Genomic DNA, 17,829 nt, shown 5'->3' with positions numbered 1-17,829 from the left:
AAGTCATCCGCTGTCAGAAAAAAAAATCAATCATAATTCGTATCCTGGAAAAGACACGACATTCAGCTGATAAGACTGACTGCATCTCATGTGGCTGACTCTGAGGCCCATCAAAATCAGAAGTGGTCTGGATTCGGATTCTAAAGTTACTTCCTCATCCTTTTACATTAGCGCTTCGCGTTCACACCTTCCCCTCCCCTCTTCCAGATCTTCCCGAGAACTGTCGATCGAGATGGAGGACATAAATTTCTTCAAGCCATGGGACAGACGATCTATCCAGCCCATTGAACTCTTCCTTGAATTTGCTGACAGTAAGCGACAATGAGAATCACCAACTTTTCCATCGTTGGGGCCGTGACTGCGACAGCCTTGGTTCTTTCTGCTTGTAGTATCAGCCAGGCCTTTTCCCCTCCGTTGCGGTCTGTTCCACGAATCCGTATCAATGGTAGACCTTCGCCTTCTTTCCGCTTTGCGATCATTCCCGACAAGGAAATCCAACAGAAGACGAAAAAGGATACGACTCAAGCGTTTTTCGATGAAGAGGCCCCATCACCTCACGATTCGGGTGCAGGAATTCCTTACGAGCGTCTTACTATAGGAGTACTGAAAGAATCTTTCCCAGGCGAGTGTCGAGTGTCACAAACACCTGACTCGGTCCGAACACTGGTCAAAGAAGGATTTACCGTCGCCGTCGAATCTGGAGGTATGTATTGATCTAAATATTCCAGAGTTTGCCTTGTCGCTTCATTTCTGGTATCTTACAAATATTCTGGATTGTAGCTGGCGACAAGGCCTCTTTCAACGATGCAGCATACCTAGAAGCCGGCGCGATTGTCTTAAAAGCCACCCAGATATACCAGGATGCTGACATTCTCACCAAGGTCCGTCCGCCGAGTGATGAGGATGTACCAAAATTTGCCGGGAAAACTTTAATTAGTACAATCCAGCCCGCAATTAACAGTGATCTATACCATGCTTTGGTGGCGCAAGGGACGAACGTCTTTGCCTTGGATTGTGTCCCTCGCATGCTCAGTCGAGGGCAGTCGTACGATATTCTTTCCTCTCAGGCCAACATTGCAGGCTATCGCGCCATCGTGGAAGCGGCGGAGCAATTTCCACGTTTCTTTGCGGGTCAAATGACAGCCGCTGGTAAGGTACCTCCCGCCAAAATCCTGGTGCTTGGGGCTGGCGTGGCCGGATTGGCGGCGGTGCAGACCGCCAAAAATATGGGGGCAATTGTCCGGGCCTTTGACGTACGTTCCATCTGCAAAGAACAAGTCGAATCTATGGGCGCTACGTTTTTGGAAGTCGATGTACAAGAAGACGGAAGTGGTACTGGTGGATACGCCAAGGAAATGAGTGACGCCTATAAAGCGGCACAGGCCAAGCTCATGCTAGAGCAGGCCAAGGACGTGGATATAATTGTTACGACGGCCTTGATTCCTGGCCGCAAAGCCCCTGTGTTAGTAGATGAAGGGATGTTGTCGGAGATGAAGGCAGGATCCGTCTGTGTGGATTTGGCCGCTGCGAACGGCGGAAACGTAGCTCTAACTAAACCGGACGAGATCGTCACAACAGATAACGGGGTTAAAATTGTCGGATACACCGACCTTCCGTCCCGTCTACCTGCGACAGCCAGCAATCTTTTCGCAAACAATGTGGCCAAGTTCATTTTAAGTATCGGTCCCCAGACAACCAAGGAAAAGAATCTCTTTCTAATCGATTTAGATGACGATGCAGTGCAAAATATGTTGATCGCTTACAAAGGAGAGGCCCGTTGGCCCGACAAGATTAAGCCTTTTAGCCCTCCTCCACTACCAGCCAAAGCCCAGGTAGACGTGCTATTGACGGAAGAAGATCCTATCGTCTCGGCCAATAAAAAGCAAAAAGTGTCGTTCGTAAAAAATACTGGCATTTCGAGTCTTGCTGCGATTATTTTGGTTGCCTTTGGTCTTACTACCGATTCTCCTGAGAGTGTATCTCTATTGGCCACCTTTGCGTTGGCTGGCCTCGCAGGGTATCAAGTAGTCTGGGGCGTTGCACCGGCTCTGCACTCTCCACTGATGGCCGTAACCAACGCCATTTCCGGGATGACAGCAATTGGCGGCATGCTTCTTTTGGGAAGTCATGCGACGGACACCAAGGGTTTAATTCCAGATAGCCCAGCACATTGGCTGGGCGCTATTGCAACAGCGCTGTCGTTCGTAAATGTTGCCGGTGGATTTTTGGTTTCCGGAAAGAGTAAGTAAGCTTACAGGTAGTTCGCTCTGATGTTTCAGTCCAACTAGAGACGGCTAACTTCCAACTGTCCTCTTTTTAATTGGTAACAGTGCTGGAATTGTTCCGCCGACAGAATGAGCCGAAGGATTTCTTTGAACTGTACGCAATCCCCACGAGTGTTATTCTTGCAGGATTGGGTATAGCTGGCTTCTCGGGAGTGGGAAATCTAGACACCATGACCGGCACTGTCGGCATTGCTTCGGCCATCTGCTGCATTGCTGCGATTGCAGGGCTTGCGAATCAAGAAACTGCTAGGACTGGAAATGTTCTAGGTATGGCAGGTGTAACGTTCGGCTTGGCGGCGGCAACCGGTGAAATGGCCGTCGCCGAAGCTGCCCCTGCTGCTTTTCAGCAAGTCGGGCTATTGGGAGCTCTTGGAGGTGGGGTGGGATTGAAGCTTGCATCAGGTGTCGGACCGACTGAGCTCCCCCAGACCGTTGCCGCCTTCCATTCTCTTGTCGGTCTAGCAGCCATGGCTGGAGCCGCGGGTGAATTCTTTGCCGGTGACGATCTGACCACAGGTACTCTCTCGGCGATTTATCTTGCCATCCTGATCGGAGGCGTTACCTTTACTGGTTCGATAGTTGCCTTCAGTAAACTTGCCGGTATCATGGGCTCGTCCCCATTGCGCTTGCCTGGGCGCGACCAACTAAACCTTGCAATGATTACGACTTGTGTTCTAGGTTTCGCTGCTTTTCTTGACCCCTCTTTGGCTACAAATCTAGTCAGTATTGATCATGGAACTGTGCAGCTCGTTAGCCTCGGAATAGTAGCTAGCATCGCATCAATTCTCGGCTATCATCTTACAGGTCAGGCAAACTTATTCTATACGTTTTGCTTCGTTCTCAACATGCTCTTACTTGCTCCTCCATTGATGTTTTACCAGCAAGCATTGGTGGTGCGGATATGCCGGTTGTCATTACAATCTTGAATTCATACTCCGGTTGGGCACTGTGTGCAGAGGGGTTCCTGCTTGGCAATCCTCTTCTGGCACAAGTCGGTGCCCTAATAGGATTTTCTGGAGCCATACGTGAGTTCTTGGTTTCCTCAAAGCTAGGTGGCGTCGCCGATCTACTCTGAATCTTACGAACCTCTTGTTTTTGATTTGATTGGCAGTGACTTGGATCATGTGCGAGGTATGTCAACTAGACTTCTCTCTAAAAGTTGATATTGTAGTATTTCGACTTACAAAGTGGTGTCTTTTGACAGGCCATGGGAAGAAATGTTGTATCCGTTGTACTAGGTGGAGCAGGAACTGCTACGAGCTCGGAATCTACAGAAACAACTGCATTCGAAGGTGAAATTACTACGACCACAATCGACAACGTTGCTGACGCTCTCAAAGAGGCAAGGACCATTATGATCACGCCTGGATACGGTCTTGCTGTAGCTCGTGCACAGTTTTCGATTGCTGAAATCGCCAAAAAATTGAAGGAAGAAGGAAAGAATGTGCGTTTTGGTATTCACCCGGTCGCCGGCCGTATGCCTGGCCAATTGAATGTTTTGCTTGCTGAAGCTGGTGTTCCGTACGATATGGTTTTTGAAATGGAAGACATCAATGAAGAATTTGCGGAAACGGATGTAACTCTTGTGATCGGCGCTTCGGATACCGTTAGTAGTGCCGCCGAGGACGATCCCAAATGCAGCATCTATGGCATGCCCGTCCTTCGAGTTTGGAAGAGTGGCCATGTTTTTGTCCTGAAGCGGTCTATTGGCAACACTGGGTATGCCGGTATGCAGAATCCGATCCTATTCAAGGACAATGTCGATGTTCTTCTCGGCGACGCCAAAGACAGCTGCGATGCTCTTCGCTCAGCATTGATCGACTGAAAATCAAATTGTTGATCGAGTAACCTTACATTAATGAATCGTCCTATCTATGCTTCATTATTCGTCGCCGAGGGTGGCACCGCCCATTTGGGCCATAGGATCTGCCACTGTGGCGGTAGATGCAGATGTTTCGCTGTCGGCACCGACAGGGGCTGGAGGGACCAACACAACATGGCGCCAATCAATTTCGGACTCCTTTTGCATCATTTCTACCAAATCTTTGAGCGACATTAGGTTGATGGCCGGTTCCACACCCTGGACATCCGTAGGGGCTTGCTTCATGAACTCCTGCCAGGTTCCTACCATGTTTTGCATACTAAAATACATGGGCAGGAGGGTGATCGGCTCACTTTCTTCACCTTCAGACGGCTGTTTTTGCATACGCATCTGCGCAATCGTAAAAACAGGGATTTCGTTGTATGTCGACTTAAATTTCGGTGAGTCTTCCATGGCCTTCTTAATAGCGGCCTGAGCCATCTCAGGTGTCATTCCTCCGCTCTCTTTCATAGCTTCTCCATCCTCGGGCGTCATGGTAAGAAGCATTCGAGCTCCAAGCAAATCACGGGTATCAGGTACTAGTCGGTACTCAACTCCCTTTGTGGTCTCACCTTCTCCGTCCTCGGCACCAGGCGAGGTGAGCTTGACTTCCCGTTCGGGGTCGCCATTCAAAAGGTTGAACCAAATTTTTCCGAGAGAAAAAGCGGATACCTTCAGATCCATTTCGTCATTGGCACCTTTGAGCTGCGTCAAGGTAGCATTAGCTTGCATAGGATTCAAGAAAAAATAGAACACACTTGTGTCGTTTTCGGGCTTGAGAACAACACCCGCTCCGTTCGAATCGGTAACCGCGAAGACAGGAACATGCTCCAACCATTCTTCAATCTCTTCTTGTGTCATGGCGGCATACTTTTTTGTCTCCTCATCTACAGTAGTTTCCCTTTGACACGGGTTTTGTAAAAATTGTCAGTTATGCGTTCTCCATTTCATATCAGATAGAATCAAGTTCAGTACGTACTTTTTGGATTCATCTTTTCCTCCAAACAAACCGCCGCCACGCGGGATCCCGAAAACACTGCCGCTCCGGGATACTCCAAGACTCTGGGAAAAAGACACGCCGGCAGAAGCCGATAGTGAGAGGCTGCTTAGAATGAGTACAACAGTGGAAAGGCTAAAAGGCTTCATGGTGCATAAATTTGTGATTGTAAAATCAGCAGGTGACAGGTGGGGTGGTGAAAATGTGAGGCGATACGAAAAAATGGGTTCGACACGTGGAGGAGGAATGCGGAACTTAAAACAGAAGTAGTGGTAGTCCCGAGTAGTCCTTCTGGAGACAGTAGAATCCAAACTTCTTTGTCAATATCGCTACAGTATCCAATCATCTACATATTTTTCCATCGAGAGCAAGAGGGAATCGAACAGTCAATTGAAACACTCTTTATAGCATTGATCAAGAGGTGCAAAGACAACTCTCGATCTTTACTTCCGCAACAGCAAAACCTATGTTTTGTGAGGAGGAGGACATACACGCTGGCCGTCTTTCTCTTTAAAATCAATATTGATCATCCGAACTCCTCCTAAAATCCGCTCGGGTAGCATCGACGGATGCACCCCTTCTAATAAAAACATCATGTCAACTTCCAACGTCTTGGCATACCCCAGCGCCAGCTTGACGATTCGCTGTGCCATACAGTCCGATCCAATATCCACAATTAGCTCCATGAAGCGCTCGTTCTGGATGTAGTATTGCTTCAGCTTGCGACCCAGAATAGACGGTTTAGAACCTACGGCTTTCTTGACCACAAAGTTCCCTTCTACAATTCGAGGTATAAGCTTGAAAACCTTGCTGCGAAACTCGTCTGACGGGCCAAAGAAAAACGGATTCGCCACTCGCCCCAAGGGTGTTTCTTGAGTTTTGATCATTTGTATATCATCTACCCCAAAATAGGCCACCCAGTGGTAGTAAGATTTTCCCGGAACGCACAAATTCACGGCAAATACAAAATCTGGCAAGATCCGTAATCCAGTTTCGCGCTCCTTTGCGAGGGCTCTTTGAATGCGTTCGTTCGGATGTGAACACAGTCCTGTGAAAATCGGCTGATTCACTTTCACGAGATCAACACATAGCAAATGAAACGCAGAGGCTTCGGACGGCACTTTAATGCGGTCCTGTAAATATTTAGTACCGCGAACCTTGAATTTAGCTGCCGGGGTTTCGGACCAGGCGTCCAACCGTAGTGGGGGAGGGTGTACTACAAAATCGGAAATGGCGGGGTCCAAAGTGACTGTACTCGATCTTCGCATCGCTGCCGGAGGATTCCTTTTCGGGAAAAAGCCGACTTTCGAGTGTTCGCGTTCCAAGCCTGGAACTACTATTTTGGGACGATTTTCAAGCAAGTCGCGATTCGAGTTGGAGCGGGTCACAACAGCAGAAGACATTTTGCGGTTCGCGCGAGTGGCGCTCAGCGAAGTCTCTCCGAGACGCAAAGACGACTCTTTTGCGGGTTCCGTGTCGTCTGTATCTGCTGATCCGTCCGATGACAAGATAACGTCGGGCACGAGCGGAAGGTGCTTTAGAGCAGTTTCCATCTGGCAAGACTGGATTGGATTTTTTCGAGGTCTTTATCGATTCTGTCACTTGACTTACAGTTGGCCCCAACGGTAGTTGCGAACGAGGCGCAGTTTGTGGACGTGATATATACGTCTTCAAACGAACATCAATGGTAGAGTATGTTACAACCAAGCCCAATGGCAGAGGTTCGTTCTATGGCCACGGCAACAAAGGTGGATTGGCATGAGCGAATCGACTGTAACGAGAGCAAATTACCAATCCGAGTCAAAATCACTCTGCGAGTTTCGCGGGTAAGCGGCCTCACGGCTCGTGACCTTTTTCGATCTTTGTTTTGATTCGCTGGTTTTTAGACGGCCTCCTAAAACTCCAAAACTTATTGCAGGCAGCGCGAAAATTCGTCGGGGGCAATTGTATCTAAATGTGGCTATTAAATAGAATTTTGGCTCCCGTCTTTAGATACCAATAAAATGGCGAACTACAGTCATGCGGAAATGCCTACTTACACTACTACCGTTAATCCATCCAAGAAAAACAACGATTTACGGACCCGCCCTCACGAAACTCGTCCGGTCCGACAGGCGTACGATATCTTTGATTTCACAGTCAGAAAGTCCATACTGACAATCAAAACGAAAAGCTACCGTTTGCGTGCAGGACACGTTAAGGGGGGTTTGCAGTTACTGTGAATGTAAGCGAAAGGCATATCACTTATGTGACAACAAACTACGACGAAAAAAATATGTGTCTTCTCCCCTGCCGATTATAGTGGCGGCGACGCCACTACCACGAAATATCGGTTTGTGTCAAGAGGTATAGGGAGGCTAGACACCACAAGCCGTGAATCTTGCGGCTTCGTGTCATGTTGCACAGAATTCCCGAGGCACAGAGTGCGCAAAGGTTCGGATGGGAGGCAAACATGTCGTAAGCCAGCGGAATGGCAGTGAAGGTCAAATATATTTGCACCAAGTACAACGAAAAGGTAAATTTGGCCGGAAGCACCTTTTTGAACCGCAGCGTGTGTAAGAACACCGCCAAACTGACGGTGCCAAGGTTGAGCAAGAATAGACCATGCAGGAATTTCCACTGTTCAGTAGTAACGAGATCGAGGTAGACGAGCCAGTTGATGAAGAATCCACAAAAGTACTTGGCCCAGAGAAAGAAAATCTTGACTGTAAAGGTCCCAATTTCGTAGAAGCGTTTGTTGCTCTCGGAGCGACCCTTGTAGGTTGTACCAGTGTTGGAGAAGCGTGTCACGGGAAACCATGTCCTCACGAGAATGTAGGGAAAGAAGAGATATATTCCTTCCACCAGCTTACCTCCCAAGTGTGTCTGCATAATAGATCGGACAGGGGTATTGTAGTAGATGGATCCCCATACGGACATGAGCGAAAAGAAGAGATTTTCGTGAACAAAGTTACGTGACAGCACAGCTTTGTCGGAGTAGTATCCAGCATCGATGAGATCGGGTAGAACCTTGAACGAAAAGTAGGCCGATGTTCCTTGGATAATCCCTGATTAGGCGGAGAAGAAGAGCGTGTGAGAAGAAACCGAACGGCAACTCACAACACACGGACTGAAACCGAAAGCGGCAATACGATGCGTACGTACCATTGAGGGCAATGAAATGGGGTAAAAAGCTTTTGGCAGCGTTGTCGTAATCGGTAAAATATTCGACCCAAGCAAATGTGTACTGTACGAGATACATGAGCCCCATGTATCGATGGATCTTGTGCCGACGGGCTCTGGTTCCGGTCCATAATCCGGCCCGAAACGGTGCGACGAAGAACACGTAGAGGAGCGACAAGACCAGCGAAAAGATGACACCCGTTTGTGCATATTCCTGCCAATCCTGATATTCCCCGTCAACGGCAGTCTTGGTCAAGTCGCGCGTGTAACCCAAGAGTGCAACGCACGTGCTAGCCGAGGTCGCCATGGACCGCCACCAGCTTTGCAACGTCTCGACGCGATAGACACCACCGTAGAATTCAAGCGCAAATATGGTGCCGTAGATAACGTACATACTGTAAGGAATCTGAGAGCGCTCCTTGAGCGACTTGCGCGGGACTGTCGACGGCTTTTGCATGCCTTTCAAATCGTCCGTGGACGATTGGTGGGACGGTGGGTTGGAACTCGACGACGTTGCCTCATCGTCGACGACTTCGGTGCCGCCCTTCTTTCGTTGCGTCAAACCGACGGACATGACGACTCCTTGATCCTTGTGTTGTTGGTATTGCCCAATTGCTCTACGGGAATGTGTGTGCCTCTCCACTGGCCAGAGGACGTAGGAAAATTGTTCCGTCTGTGAAATTGAAATGGACAGCTAACTCTGCTAGGCGGTAGGCATGCCGGCATGGAGGTAGTTGGACGGGTAGGCAAACAGGTGAGGTATATTCCGCGGTGACTTTCGCTCTCTCGGTGATTCGCATTGTTGCCGTCGTCACCGATTCCATTCTCCCGCCTATGCCCGCTTGGTGCGCGCGTGTTTTTCTCCCCCCGAACAAACCAATTTGGAATAATCGTCTGTCTGCTTCCAGCAGGGTCTGTCCTGTATTCCGAATCCAAAGTTGACGACAATTTTACATTAGACTGTGAATCACAGCCACTGTTACCCCCCAATACCAATCCCATTCCGGAGGATCGATTCACGGTTACCCACGTCGGAGTGATGTCACGCAAGCATCGGATTGGTGGAGAATCCATTTTCGTGGTCGCGGCGCGCCACGTCGTACCCCTTGTACTCACGCACACGAGGACGTACGCGGAAACCGAACCGACCGACAGAGACCAGATACCATCGATAGATAGAGAGTATACACGCACGTACTTGTTGTTGTGGTGGTGCGCCAGCCCCAAACCACGAGGTTTTCCGATCCAGGGATTGGCTCGACCGGAGGCAGTACGCTGCTGGCTAAGCTCTCTCTGTAGCTAGAGCTAGCTAGCGTTCGTACGGTACGCCAGGCTTGGACGACGTACGTTTTCTCGAAGATACGTGAGCCCACGAGCGAGAAGGGAAACCTTTCTCGTTGCCTCCCGTCTCGACACAATCCCTCTCACAAGTCTGTCTTATTAATATTGTTTTAGATTGTACTACTCGTCCTCACTTCCATTACTTCTGATCCCAAACATGAAGTTTGCTGTCTTTGCCTCTCTCACCGCAACAGCGGCTGCCTTTGCACCGACAGCGTTCGTGCCGTCGAACCTGCGCGGTGTGGCCCCGTCCGCGAGTAGCCTGAACATGGCTCTCAAGGAGGGACAGACACCCATCATTATCGGTGTAGCGGCCGATTCGGGCTGCGGAAAGTCCACTTTCATGCGTCGTCTAACCAACATCTTTGGCGGGGACGTCGTCGGCCCCCTCGGCGGTGGATTCGACAAGGGTAGCTGGGAAACCAACACGCTCGTCTCGGACTTGACGACCGTCATCTGTCTAGACGACTACCATCTCAACGACCGCGCCGGACGGAAGGTTACCATGCGAACTGCCCTCGACCCGGAAGAAAACAACTTTGACCTCATGTACGAACAGGTCAAGGCACTCAAGGACGGCAAGACGGTCGAAAAGCCCATCTACAATCACGTCAACGGTACCCTCGATACACCCGAAACAATCGAACCGACTCCCATCATCATCTTTGAGGGTCTACACCCCATGCACGACAAGCGTGTCCTCGATTTGCTCGACTTCTCTCTCTACCTCGATATTTCCGACGATGTCAAGCTCAACTGGAAGGTGCAGCGTGACATGGAAGAGCGTGGTCACTCCATGGAATCGATCTTGGCCTCCATCGAAGCCCGCAAGCCCGATTTCGACGCATACATTGACCCCCAGAAGCAGCTCGCCGACCTTATCATTGAAGTTCTCCCCACTCGACTCGACCAGGACGACAAGAAGACTCTCCGTGTCCGGTGCATCCAGAAGGAAGGCGTGGAAAACTTCGACCCCTGCTTCCTCTTTGACGAGGGATCCTCGATCGAATGGACCCCCGCTCCCACCAAACTCTCCAGCCCCGCCCCCGGAATCAAGCTCGCATACTACCCCGAAGAATTCTTCGGCAAGGACGCTCAGGTCCTCGAAATGGACGGAAACTTTGACAACATCCAGGAGCTTGTCTACGTGGAATCCGCCTTGAGCAACACCAAGACCAAGTTTTACGGAGAAATGACCCAGGCCATGCTCGCCCTGGCTACCGCCCCCGGATCCAACAATGGTACCGGTCTTATGCAAACGCTCGCCGCCTTTGCTATCCGGGACATTTACGAAAAGAAGACGGCCGCCGCCAAGGCCAAGGCCGGTGTTTCTGCGGCCGCCGCCTAAAGCACAACCCGCTGGAGAGACCTACCTAGTTTACCTTCTAGTAGAAAATGCCTTGTTTCCGTTTTATTCTGGTAGTTGCATAGTCGTTAATGCGTCCGCATACTTACGGAGCAATGCAGCAAGTACCGCTAAGACTCAATAAATTCCCGTGTTACAGTAGTTGTACTCGGATTGTTTGATCAGATACCATAGAGCGACACACCCCTATACCCTATACTTGTTTCCGAATACCAACCAGCATAGGGCGCCACCTGGAAGCAGGTTTGGGGTTCGACCATTCCCTACTACTACTAGCTACTCTAGCATCCAACGACAACTGTGTCCGTATCGGCTCACCAAAATTCTGCGCCAAACGAAGCGAGGGAGAAAATCAAGCAAACAAACGGATTCGTTTGTTTGATCAAGTCATCACAGGGAAAACCTCAATCGAAAAGGTAGATCACGGGATAATGTCCGAGCGGAAAACGCCGGCGGTACAAGCATTACTCGCTTTTGCCGTCTTGGTCTTGGTGGTTGCCGGCATCCCAACTTCCGTTGATGGAGTGATCCGCCAAGAAGGTTCCGCCAGGGCGTCTCGTTTCGAACCTGGTCCCATTCTGTACCGGAGGAAGACCTGGGAGCTGCAGCAAACGAGAAGTCTACACCTGCCGAGAGGAGGTAGCGACGATGAATTTTCTGACGCAGCCAGCAGCGACGACGATGACGGCGTCGCACTTGCTTCGAATGGAAGAACTGTCCTGAATCTTCCCAAAAAAGTGGCTGTCTTTTTCGGAAAGGTCACCTTGGGATCGATTAAAGCACTTGGCCGGGGCCTACAGGCAGCTTTTCAAGGTAGCGACGAAGGGGAAGACGTCGAATTGGGTATCGCAACTCAGATCTTTCGAGGACTCAAGAGGATGGTGTCGGCTGCCTGGAATTCTCCTGGTACTGCGAAGGACGATGCAGAAGACAAAGACGAGGCAGCAGAGAAAGCAAAGAAATCATCTCCAAAAGGAGCGAAATCGGTAGTCGCTAAAACTCGGACTCGCAACTCGGACTTTGGAGAGTTTCTCTCGTCGTCGTACCGAGTTAATAGCTCTCGAGCCGAGGTGGAGCGGCCGTCTCCAGTATTGGGCGGCAACATAGTTGATGCACTCAAGGCATCTCGAGCCAACGGTCGCCTGTTATTAGTATTGATTCCCGCTTCAAAACCTGGAGAGCTACAGGCCGATACCGGAGTGATTGAGGCCTTCCTTAGTGCCGAAGTATCCAGCGTCGCGGAAAAGAAGGCCCGTAAGGGCCAAACGACCGGCTCCTTCACGCTTTGGAGTGCCAAGGCAGGATCTCCTGAAGCTATCGCCGCAATTAAACGCTTAAAAGCGCAACCCACAGGCAGCAAAGGTCAAAAGAGACCAATTCTTGTCGTCGCGTACCTAGCACAGGTCATTGACAAGCAGGGCATCTCTAGAATGGTACCTCGACTCTTGGCCCAACATCACTGCAGCCCACCTCCCTCAGCCGAAATGATGGTAGCATGGCTCAATGCCCTTCGTAAGCGACACGCCAAACAGTATACTATGATGCATACAGAACTGCGAGAACTGGGCTTGCACAAGGAACGTGTTGAGGGCTACAAAGGTAGTGTACAAAGTGATATTGGTCGTCAGGAACGGGAGCTTCAAAAAAGAGAAGAGCGTCTTGCTCGAGAGAACGCAGAAAAGAAACGGCAAGCTGCGGTACAGGAACGACGGCAAATGTTGCTGGAGTCGCTGCCCAATGAGCCCGGATCTGAAGTTGCGGATGCCAAAACTGTCGCGTTACGGTTTTCCGATGGCCGGTCCGGGCGAAGGCGTTTCGCGTCGAGCGAGGCGCTAGGAACTATTTTTGACTGGGTTGATGCCATGTTCGACTTAGAACGGGAAACGGTGGTACTTACCACCATGAACGGCCAAAATTCATTTACATACGATGTCAGCGAAATGACACTAGCCGAGGCTGGACTCTCCAAAATGATCGGGCTTCGTGTGTCCCGAATCACGTTGGATTCCAAAGGCGACGAAGATTGAAAACCCTTCTTATCTAGAAATTGCTAAATTGTTTGCGTGCTGCAGTCCTTTGAGTCGACGCATCACTTCTAATTGCCCAAAGAGGCATTATGTAGCCATCGCTAGTGCATGTTGTGCTTCACGAAGGTCAGGAGGATCAATAAGTGAAAGCCAAGTGTCCAACGCGTTCCGTGCCTTTTCTAGCAACTCCACCAAATCAGCCACATCCATCGCATTTGAAGACAGCGTCAACTGGTAGCGCAATTCTGCTCGCGCTTCATCCATTGCCGTCAAGACTTGATTGCGGTACAGATAACGCATCCCCATATCGGATGCGATAACAGTCTTGACGTCGGGAAGTTTGTCTTCCCGAATGAGTTTCGATTTGAGTGCCTTGGATTCGTTGAAAATATATGAGTCGGCATTGAAATTTAGGTTGGCTGTATAAACGTTGAGGGCTGCCCTGATTTCATCCGTGTTTTCTCGAGCCCGCTCTTGTCTTTTGAGGCGTTTCCAGGTGTCAATCTCTCCATTCTGTACCATGGCCGCTCCCGGCTGTTCCAGCAACGAAAGTTCTTGTCGCTTTCGTTTATAGCTTTCGATGTATTGCGGAGCGGGTTGAATTGCAATGGTGTTTAGAACAGAGCTGGTGTAGTTTTGGGGTGTCAACAACAGAAATTCGAGTTCGGTCAAAGCTGCTTGCGGATCAGGCGAACTTGGTACTTGGAGCGATGTGGCCAAGTCGTAAGCTCGTTCGATCACGTGTTGGACTCGAACTGCAGGCATTAGAAATTCAGTCGGTGCGTAAGGGCGGGTCGTCGTTTGAGGCAGAACGGAAGATTCTTCAACCTCGTCGGCCAGCACGAACTGTCCCGACATCGAGACAATCGAAACACTAGCAGCTATTGTGGATTGAAAAACAGTGCGTCGAGAAACCCATCTTTCTTTCGGCTCAACGTAGACATATAGACCCGATTCCGTTCTGACCGATGCCATTCTGCGGTAAGAAATCGACGGAGCAAAGCAAAGTTGTTGCGGAAGCACGTACCCGCCAGCACTTGCAATTAGCGTGACGATGATCAATGATAAAACCATCGTGTACACTTTGACGCACATTGTTAACAGCGTGATTGTCATGTGTCTTTCGACAAGCGCCCGAATTTTAGGTCGATAGAATACCACTGATGTATTCAGGCTAGCGGCGATTGAAATGACTATACAAAATGCTGTATCATGAGATCTCCAAATTGCTTACATTAACGCCATCGACATCAGCAGCATTTCCGGAGGATAAAATTTATTACGTTTTCGTAAATTGCGACGGTATTTGTTTCGAGAGGGGAAAAGAGGGTAGACGTTGTCGAAATATCGCCGTCTGTTCTCCGTCCAAAGACGCGTATCATTTTTCCAAAACAGGAGCAGAATGAAATTGATCCGACTGTCGTGAAATGATGAGATGACTCCGATATGAACGTTCTGTATTTCGCAAGCGTGCTCCTCTTTGCTCTTAAACTTCAAAAGAGGAGCAAGATACAATGCCCTCGTCACTGGAGGAAGCAGAACATTTCATAGGTCATTTTGACGATTATGCGGCTACAATTCGACAGCCAGACTTAAGACTTTCCTCTGACCCTTTCGATCTCAGTCTCTCTACAAATCTCGGTACGAGCAGTGCCAAGGACCCTTCCCGACTGTCGGCTAGGTCTTTTACATCCGACAATAATAACAAGGCCCGAAATCCTACATCCGTGGCTGTGACGCGTTCTGCGTTGATCGAGTATCCTTTGCGCCTCTCCAACGAAAAGGGCTTCCAAACTGTCAAAGGGCAGCGCATGTCACTGGATTCCCGTTTCCCGTTAATTTTCGGTCCAGTACTTGGAAACGGTAGAGGTAACTGGAGTGGGTCTATTGGGGCAAGCTCCGTCGCAAAAGGCAGTACCGGATTTTTGACAGGAACTTTGGCTGGTCGGTATCAGTTCTCCAACAATTTGGGTTTTGTGGAGAGTGGGATTTCTACAGTGGGCGACCACAAGGAAATTAAGATAGGAGGATCGACTGATATTGGCTTTTCAAAATCCACTTTCTCCAGTATCGACATTAGTACTCCAATGAATCAGCAGCCTACATGCAAAGCCGACGTTTCCATTAGTCGAAAACTGAGTGAGTCCTATACGCTCAAAGGAACTGTATCTTTGGACCAGAGGTTATGTTCTTCCGCTGCTGTATCTACAGGCGTCACGATAAATGCACATACCCAGCACCCTTGGAGGCTTTCGGCAGGCTGGAGCAAAACCTGCTTTCCGTTCTTGTCGTTCTCGGTTTCGCCACGAACGTCAGCAAAGCGCTCATTCAATTTATCGACTCGATGGTCGGGAGGATCCGGATTGAACGTAGGTTTTTCGCTGTCGCAAAAACTGCAACGGGCGATATGTATCAGTATGGGTATTCTACGCACATTCAAGGGATTGACATGGACGTTGGTCTGGTCCGATGCTGACTTGACAGTGCGCATACCGATCATTTTGGATGCTGGACACATCAATCCATGGTTCACTACCATGGAAGCCTTTTACGCCATTGTCTTAAGCCACGCTTTACAAGAAACCATTAGTCGTGTCTTTAATGAACTCAATGGAAATCAAACCACTGCAGGTAGAGATGTAAAGCGAGGACAAACAGGGATGAAATCGCGGGCCCAGGCGATACAGCAGCAGAAGCTAATGGAATCACGAGCGGTCGCCCGCGTCCGACAAGAAACAAAGGAGAATGGACTGGTGATCCAAAAGGCTATTTACTATATTTCGGGTGGTGATAGCTTCGATGTAACTGTTCCAATGCAGTTCTGGGTGTCCGAATCCTCAATTAAATTGGCAGATGTATCCAAGAAGAATCTGCTGGGATTTTGCCCCTTGGAGTTTCCCGGACAAACCGAGAAAGAAGCTGTTGACGAGGGATGTTCAACCTGGCTTGCAGGCTTATGGAGAAGACCTAGGGAAGTGACATCTACTCAGAAAGCACAGCCTCGCCTTTTGGTAAAATACATATATCGGTCAGAGGTATACGAGATCTCAGTAAACGACGATGAGACGTTGTCCTTACCGCATGACAATGCAGAACCCCTTACCAAAGCTGGAGCAAAGTAATATGGGGCTGAGCTTTAGCTATGTTTGTAAGGATAGAACAAGTGATTTGCTAGCGTCTTATCCGTGGTTTCTTGTACTGGCCAGGGCGTTGGCGCTGCGTAGCCCAACCTTTGCTTTTATCTCCCTTGGCTTCGTCCGCAGATCTGTCTTTTTTGGCACTTGCAAAGGAGATTGATGAGTCTAAATCAACTGCGACTAAGAAGTCATCCGACGATTCGTCGCTCGATTCGGTTTTCTGCATCCTTGATGGCTTTATATCGGGAATTGGTTCTTTGTCGTCATCACTCTCACTGCTACTTTCAGAAGAACTGTCACTACTTGACCTTTCGCCATATCTCTCGGAAATCTTCGAGTGATGTCGTTTGCTCAATGATGAATCATCGCTATCTTCATCACTGCAATCTTGTGATTGAACGGCACCAAGGGTATGTCCCTCACTAACATTAGAAAAGGTTTTTTCGCTTGTAGGATCATTACCGGCGTTTTCGTCACTGCTCGTCGCCTCTTCTGAGCTGCTGTCATTGTCGCCTTCGCTTTCCATGGCTCTTGTGTCACCAATAGGAATTTCTTTCTCGATGATAGCGTCCACCTTTTCTGCAGCTTTCATCATGGCGGTCTGCTCCGATGCTGCGGTAAATCGTTTGTCCTCATTTTCTGACTTTGCTGTCTTGTATTTCTTCTCCTCCACTCCAAAAATCTGTTCTTCTTGCGTCAGTGACCAGCCGCTTGGAAGCATATCGTACAATTCGTTCGCTACCCAAGAAATTCTGGACTGCCTACCGTCCTGCAGAGTCTTCAACACGCGCTCTCGCGTTCGACATCGTTTATACAAGGGCCGCCTCGCATCGACCATCCGCTTTTTCTGCCGAAATAGGGGCATGTACTTGACATCATGAGGGTGGTGCGCAACATAAACCATGTCTAGTGCAATTTTAAACAGTTCCTGCTGTCTCGTTTCACTAGAGATGTTGGGATTCTTGCGAATACTCTTCTCCAAACGTGTCAAACGTTGGCGCTCCAAAAAGCGAACGCCGTGAGATTTTTTCGCGTTTTCTCGCTCTGTACTAACGCGTTCGTTCTGCACAATATATGCTTCCAATTCTTTAATTTTCGCTTTAATCATCTGCTTGTGGGCTTCATCCGTGGTCTTTAGGAGTAGCCGCTGCTGTCCCCGAAGCTGCTTCTTGAACGTGCCCCGTTTCGATTTGGCGTTTTCGGATTTGCCCTTCCGCCAAGGCTTAAATTTTCGGTCCAGTCCATGAGCTGTTGGAGCTCTCACCATGGTATTCAGAAATGTATGCCGCTGAATATCTCTACTTTTTGGGTAATGAAGACTTTCTACTGCACTATCAATTTGTGTTGATGTTTTACTGTTAATCAGGGCTCGAGACTGCATTGTGGTGCTTTTGCGGTTGGCTCGGACACGAACTACGGGCAGGCTGTCGGAAATCATTAACTGTATACAAGCCGTGCCTCATTTCTTACTGGTTTTGGCTGGATCCTTGACGAGTGATTTTTTCTAATTTAAAATTGAATGGTGCAAGGGATGCAAAGACCGTTTGAAAAATGGACCATTTTTGTGTGTGAATCAGGACTTCTCTGTCTTACATTACTCGTTCTTTTATCAAAGATACAAGAACTCACTGTGAATTACTTCACTCCCGTTGA

The 17,829-nt window shown here is 49.2% G+C and overlaps 8 protein-coding genes across 8 annotated transcripts; 4 read left to right on the top strand and 4 right to left on the bottom strand.

Annotated features, from left to right (window-relative positions):
• The first annotated feature begins 22 nt into the window (after positions 1-22).
• Positions 23-4,154, top strand: PHATR_25840 (predicted protein). The gene is made up of 6 exons (XM_002186421.1): positions 23-703; positions 781-2,241; positions 2,331-3,089; positions 3,167-3,310; positions 3,397-3,416; positions 3,490-4,154. The coding sequence occupies exons 1-6, from the start codon at positions 322-324 to the stop codon at positions 4,108-4,110; spliced, it is 3,387 nt and encodes a 1,128-aa protein (XP_002186457.1). The 5' UTR covers positions 23-321; the 3' UTR covers positions 4,111-4,154.
• PHATR_54197 (predicted protein) lies at positions 4,124-5,292 on the bottom strand (the record flags this gene model as incomplete). Its single annotated transcript, XM_002186141.1, has 2 exons — positions 4,124-5,047; positions 5,126-5,292. 2 exons carry the CDS (start codon positions 5,290-5,292, stop codon positions 4,168-4,170), a joined length of 1,047 nt encoding a protein of 348 aa, XP_002186177.1. The 3' UTR covers positions 4,124-4,167.
• A 366-nt stretch (positions 5,293-5,658) lies between these two features.
• PHATR_10508 (predicted protein) lies at positions 5,659-6,333 on the bottom strand (the record flags this gene model as incomplete). Its single annotated transcript, XM_002186140.1, has 1 exon — positions 5,659-6,333. A coding segment is annotated over one exon (675 nt), but the record flags the coding sequence as incomplete, so codon positions are not given.
• Positions 6,334-7,459: 1,126 nt separating this feature from the next.
• On the bottom strand, positions 7,460-9,048 carry PHATR_44124 (predicted protein; the record flags this gene model as incomplete). Its single annotated transcript, XM_002186139.1, has 2 exons — positions 8,288-9,048; positions 7,460-8,190 (listed from the first exon to the last, which is right to left on the bottom strand). Exons 1-2 carry the CDS (start codon positions 8,877-8,879, stop codon positions 7,460-7,462), a joined length of 1,323 nt encoding a protein of 440 aa, XP_002186175.1. The 5' UTR covers positions 8,880-9,048.
• A 682-nt stretch (positions 9,049-9,730) lies between these two features.
• On the top strand, positions 9,731-11,059 carry Prk (phosphoribulokinase). Its single transcript, XM_002186420.1, has one exon. The coding sequence runs from the start codon at positions 9,804-9,806 to the stop codon at positions 10,992-10,994; it is 1,191 nt and encodes a 396-aa protein (XP_002186456.1). The 5' UTR covers positions 9,731-9,803; the 3' UTR covers positions 10,995-11,059.
• A 317-nt stretch (positions 11,060-11,376) lies between these two features.
• PHATR_44122 (predicted protein) lies at positions 11,377-13,039 on the top strand (the record flags this gene model as incomplete). The annotated part of the gene is made up of 1 exon (XM_002186419.1): positions 11,377-13,039. Exon 1 carries the CDS (start codon positions 11,444-11,446, stop codon positions 13,037-13,039), a length of 1,596 nt encoding a protein of 531 aa, XP_002186455.1. The 5' UTR covers positions 11,377-11,443.
• An 87-nt stretch (positions 13,040-13,126) lies between these two features.
• On the bottom strand, positions 13,127-14,014 carry PHATR_33484 (predicted protein; the record flags this gene model as incomplete). The annotated part of the gene is made up of 1 exon (XM_002186138.1): positions 13,127-14,014. One exon carries the CDS (start codon positions 14,012-14,014, stop codon positions 13,127-13,129), a length of 888 nt encoding a protein of 295 aa, XP_002186174.1.
• A 430-nt stretch (positions 14,015-14,444) lies between these two features.
• PHATR_44121 (predicted protein) lies at positions 14,445-17,438 on the top strand. The gene is made up of 2 exons (XM_002186418.1): positions 14,445-15,960; positions 15,992-17,438. Exons 1-2 carry the CDS (start codon positions 14,554-14,556, stop codon positions 16,016-16,018), a joined length of 1,434 nt encoding a protein of 477 aa, XP_002186454.1. The 5' UTR covers positions 14,445-14,553; the 3' UTR covers positions 16,019-17,438.
• Positions 17,439-17,829: the final 391 nt, after the last annotated feature.

The sequence above is a fragment of the Phaeodactylum tricornutum genome, chromosome 3 (genome assembly GCF_000150955.2).
Source record: "Phaeodactylum tricornutum CCAP 1055/1 chromosome 3, complete sequence".
NCBI lineage: Eukaryota > Bacillariophyta > Bacillariophyceae > Surirellales > Neidiaceae > Phaeodactylum > Phaeodactylum tricornutum.
Note: the sequence above shows the minus strand (reverse complement) of the source record. Positions and strands in the feature narration are given on the sequence as shown.

Coding starts and splice junctions, on each gene's coding strand:
- PHATR_44121 (XM_002186418.1), top strand. CDS start 14,554: ATGCCCTCGTCACTGGAGGAAGCAGAACATTTCATAGGTCATTTTGAC. Junction 15,961..15,991: donor GACAAACCGAGAAAGAAGCT/GTTGACGAGGGA, acceptor CCTGGCTTGCAG/GCTTATGGAGAAGACCTAGG.
- Prk (XM_002186420.1), top strand. CDS start 9,804: ATGAAGTTTGCTGTCTTTGCCTCTCTCACCGCAACAGCGGCTGCCTTT.
- PHATR_25840 (XM_002186421.1), top strand. CDS start 322: ATGAGAATCACCAACTTTTCCATCGTTGGGGCCGTGACTGCGACAGCC. Junction 3,090..3,166: donor TCTCGGCTATCATCTTACAG/GTCAGGCAAACT, acceptor ATGTTTTACCAG/CAAGCATTGGTGGTGCGGAT. Junction 3,311..3,396: donor AGGATTTTCTGGAGCCATAC/GTGAGTTCTTGG, acceptor TTTGATTGGCAG/TGACTTGGATCATGTGCGAG.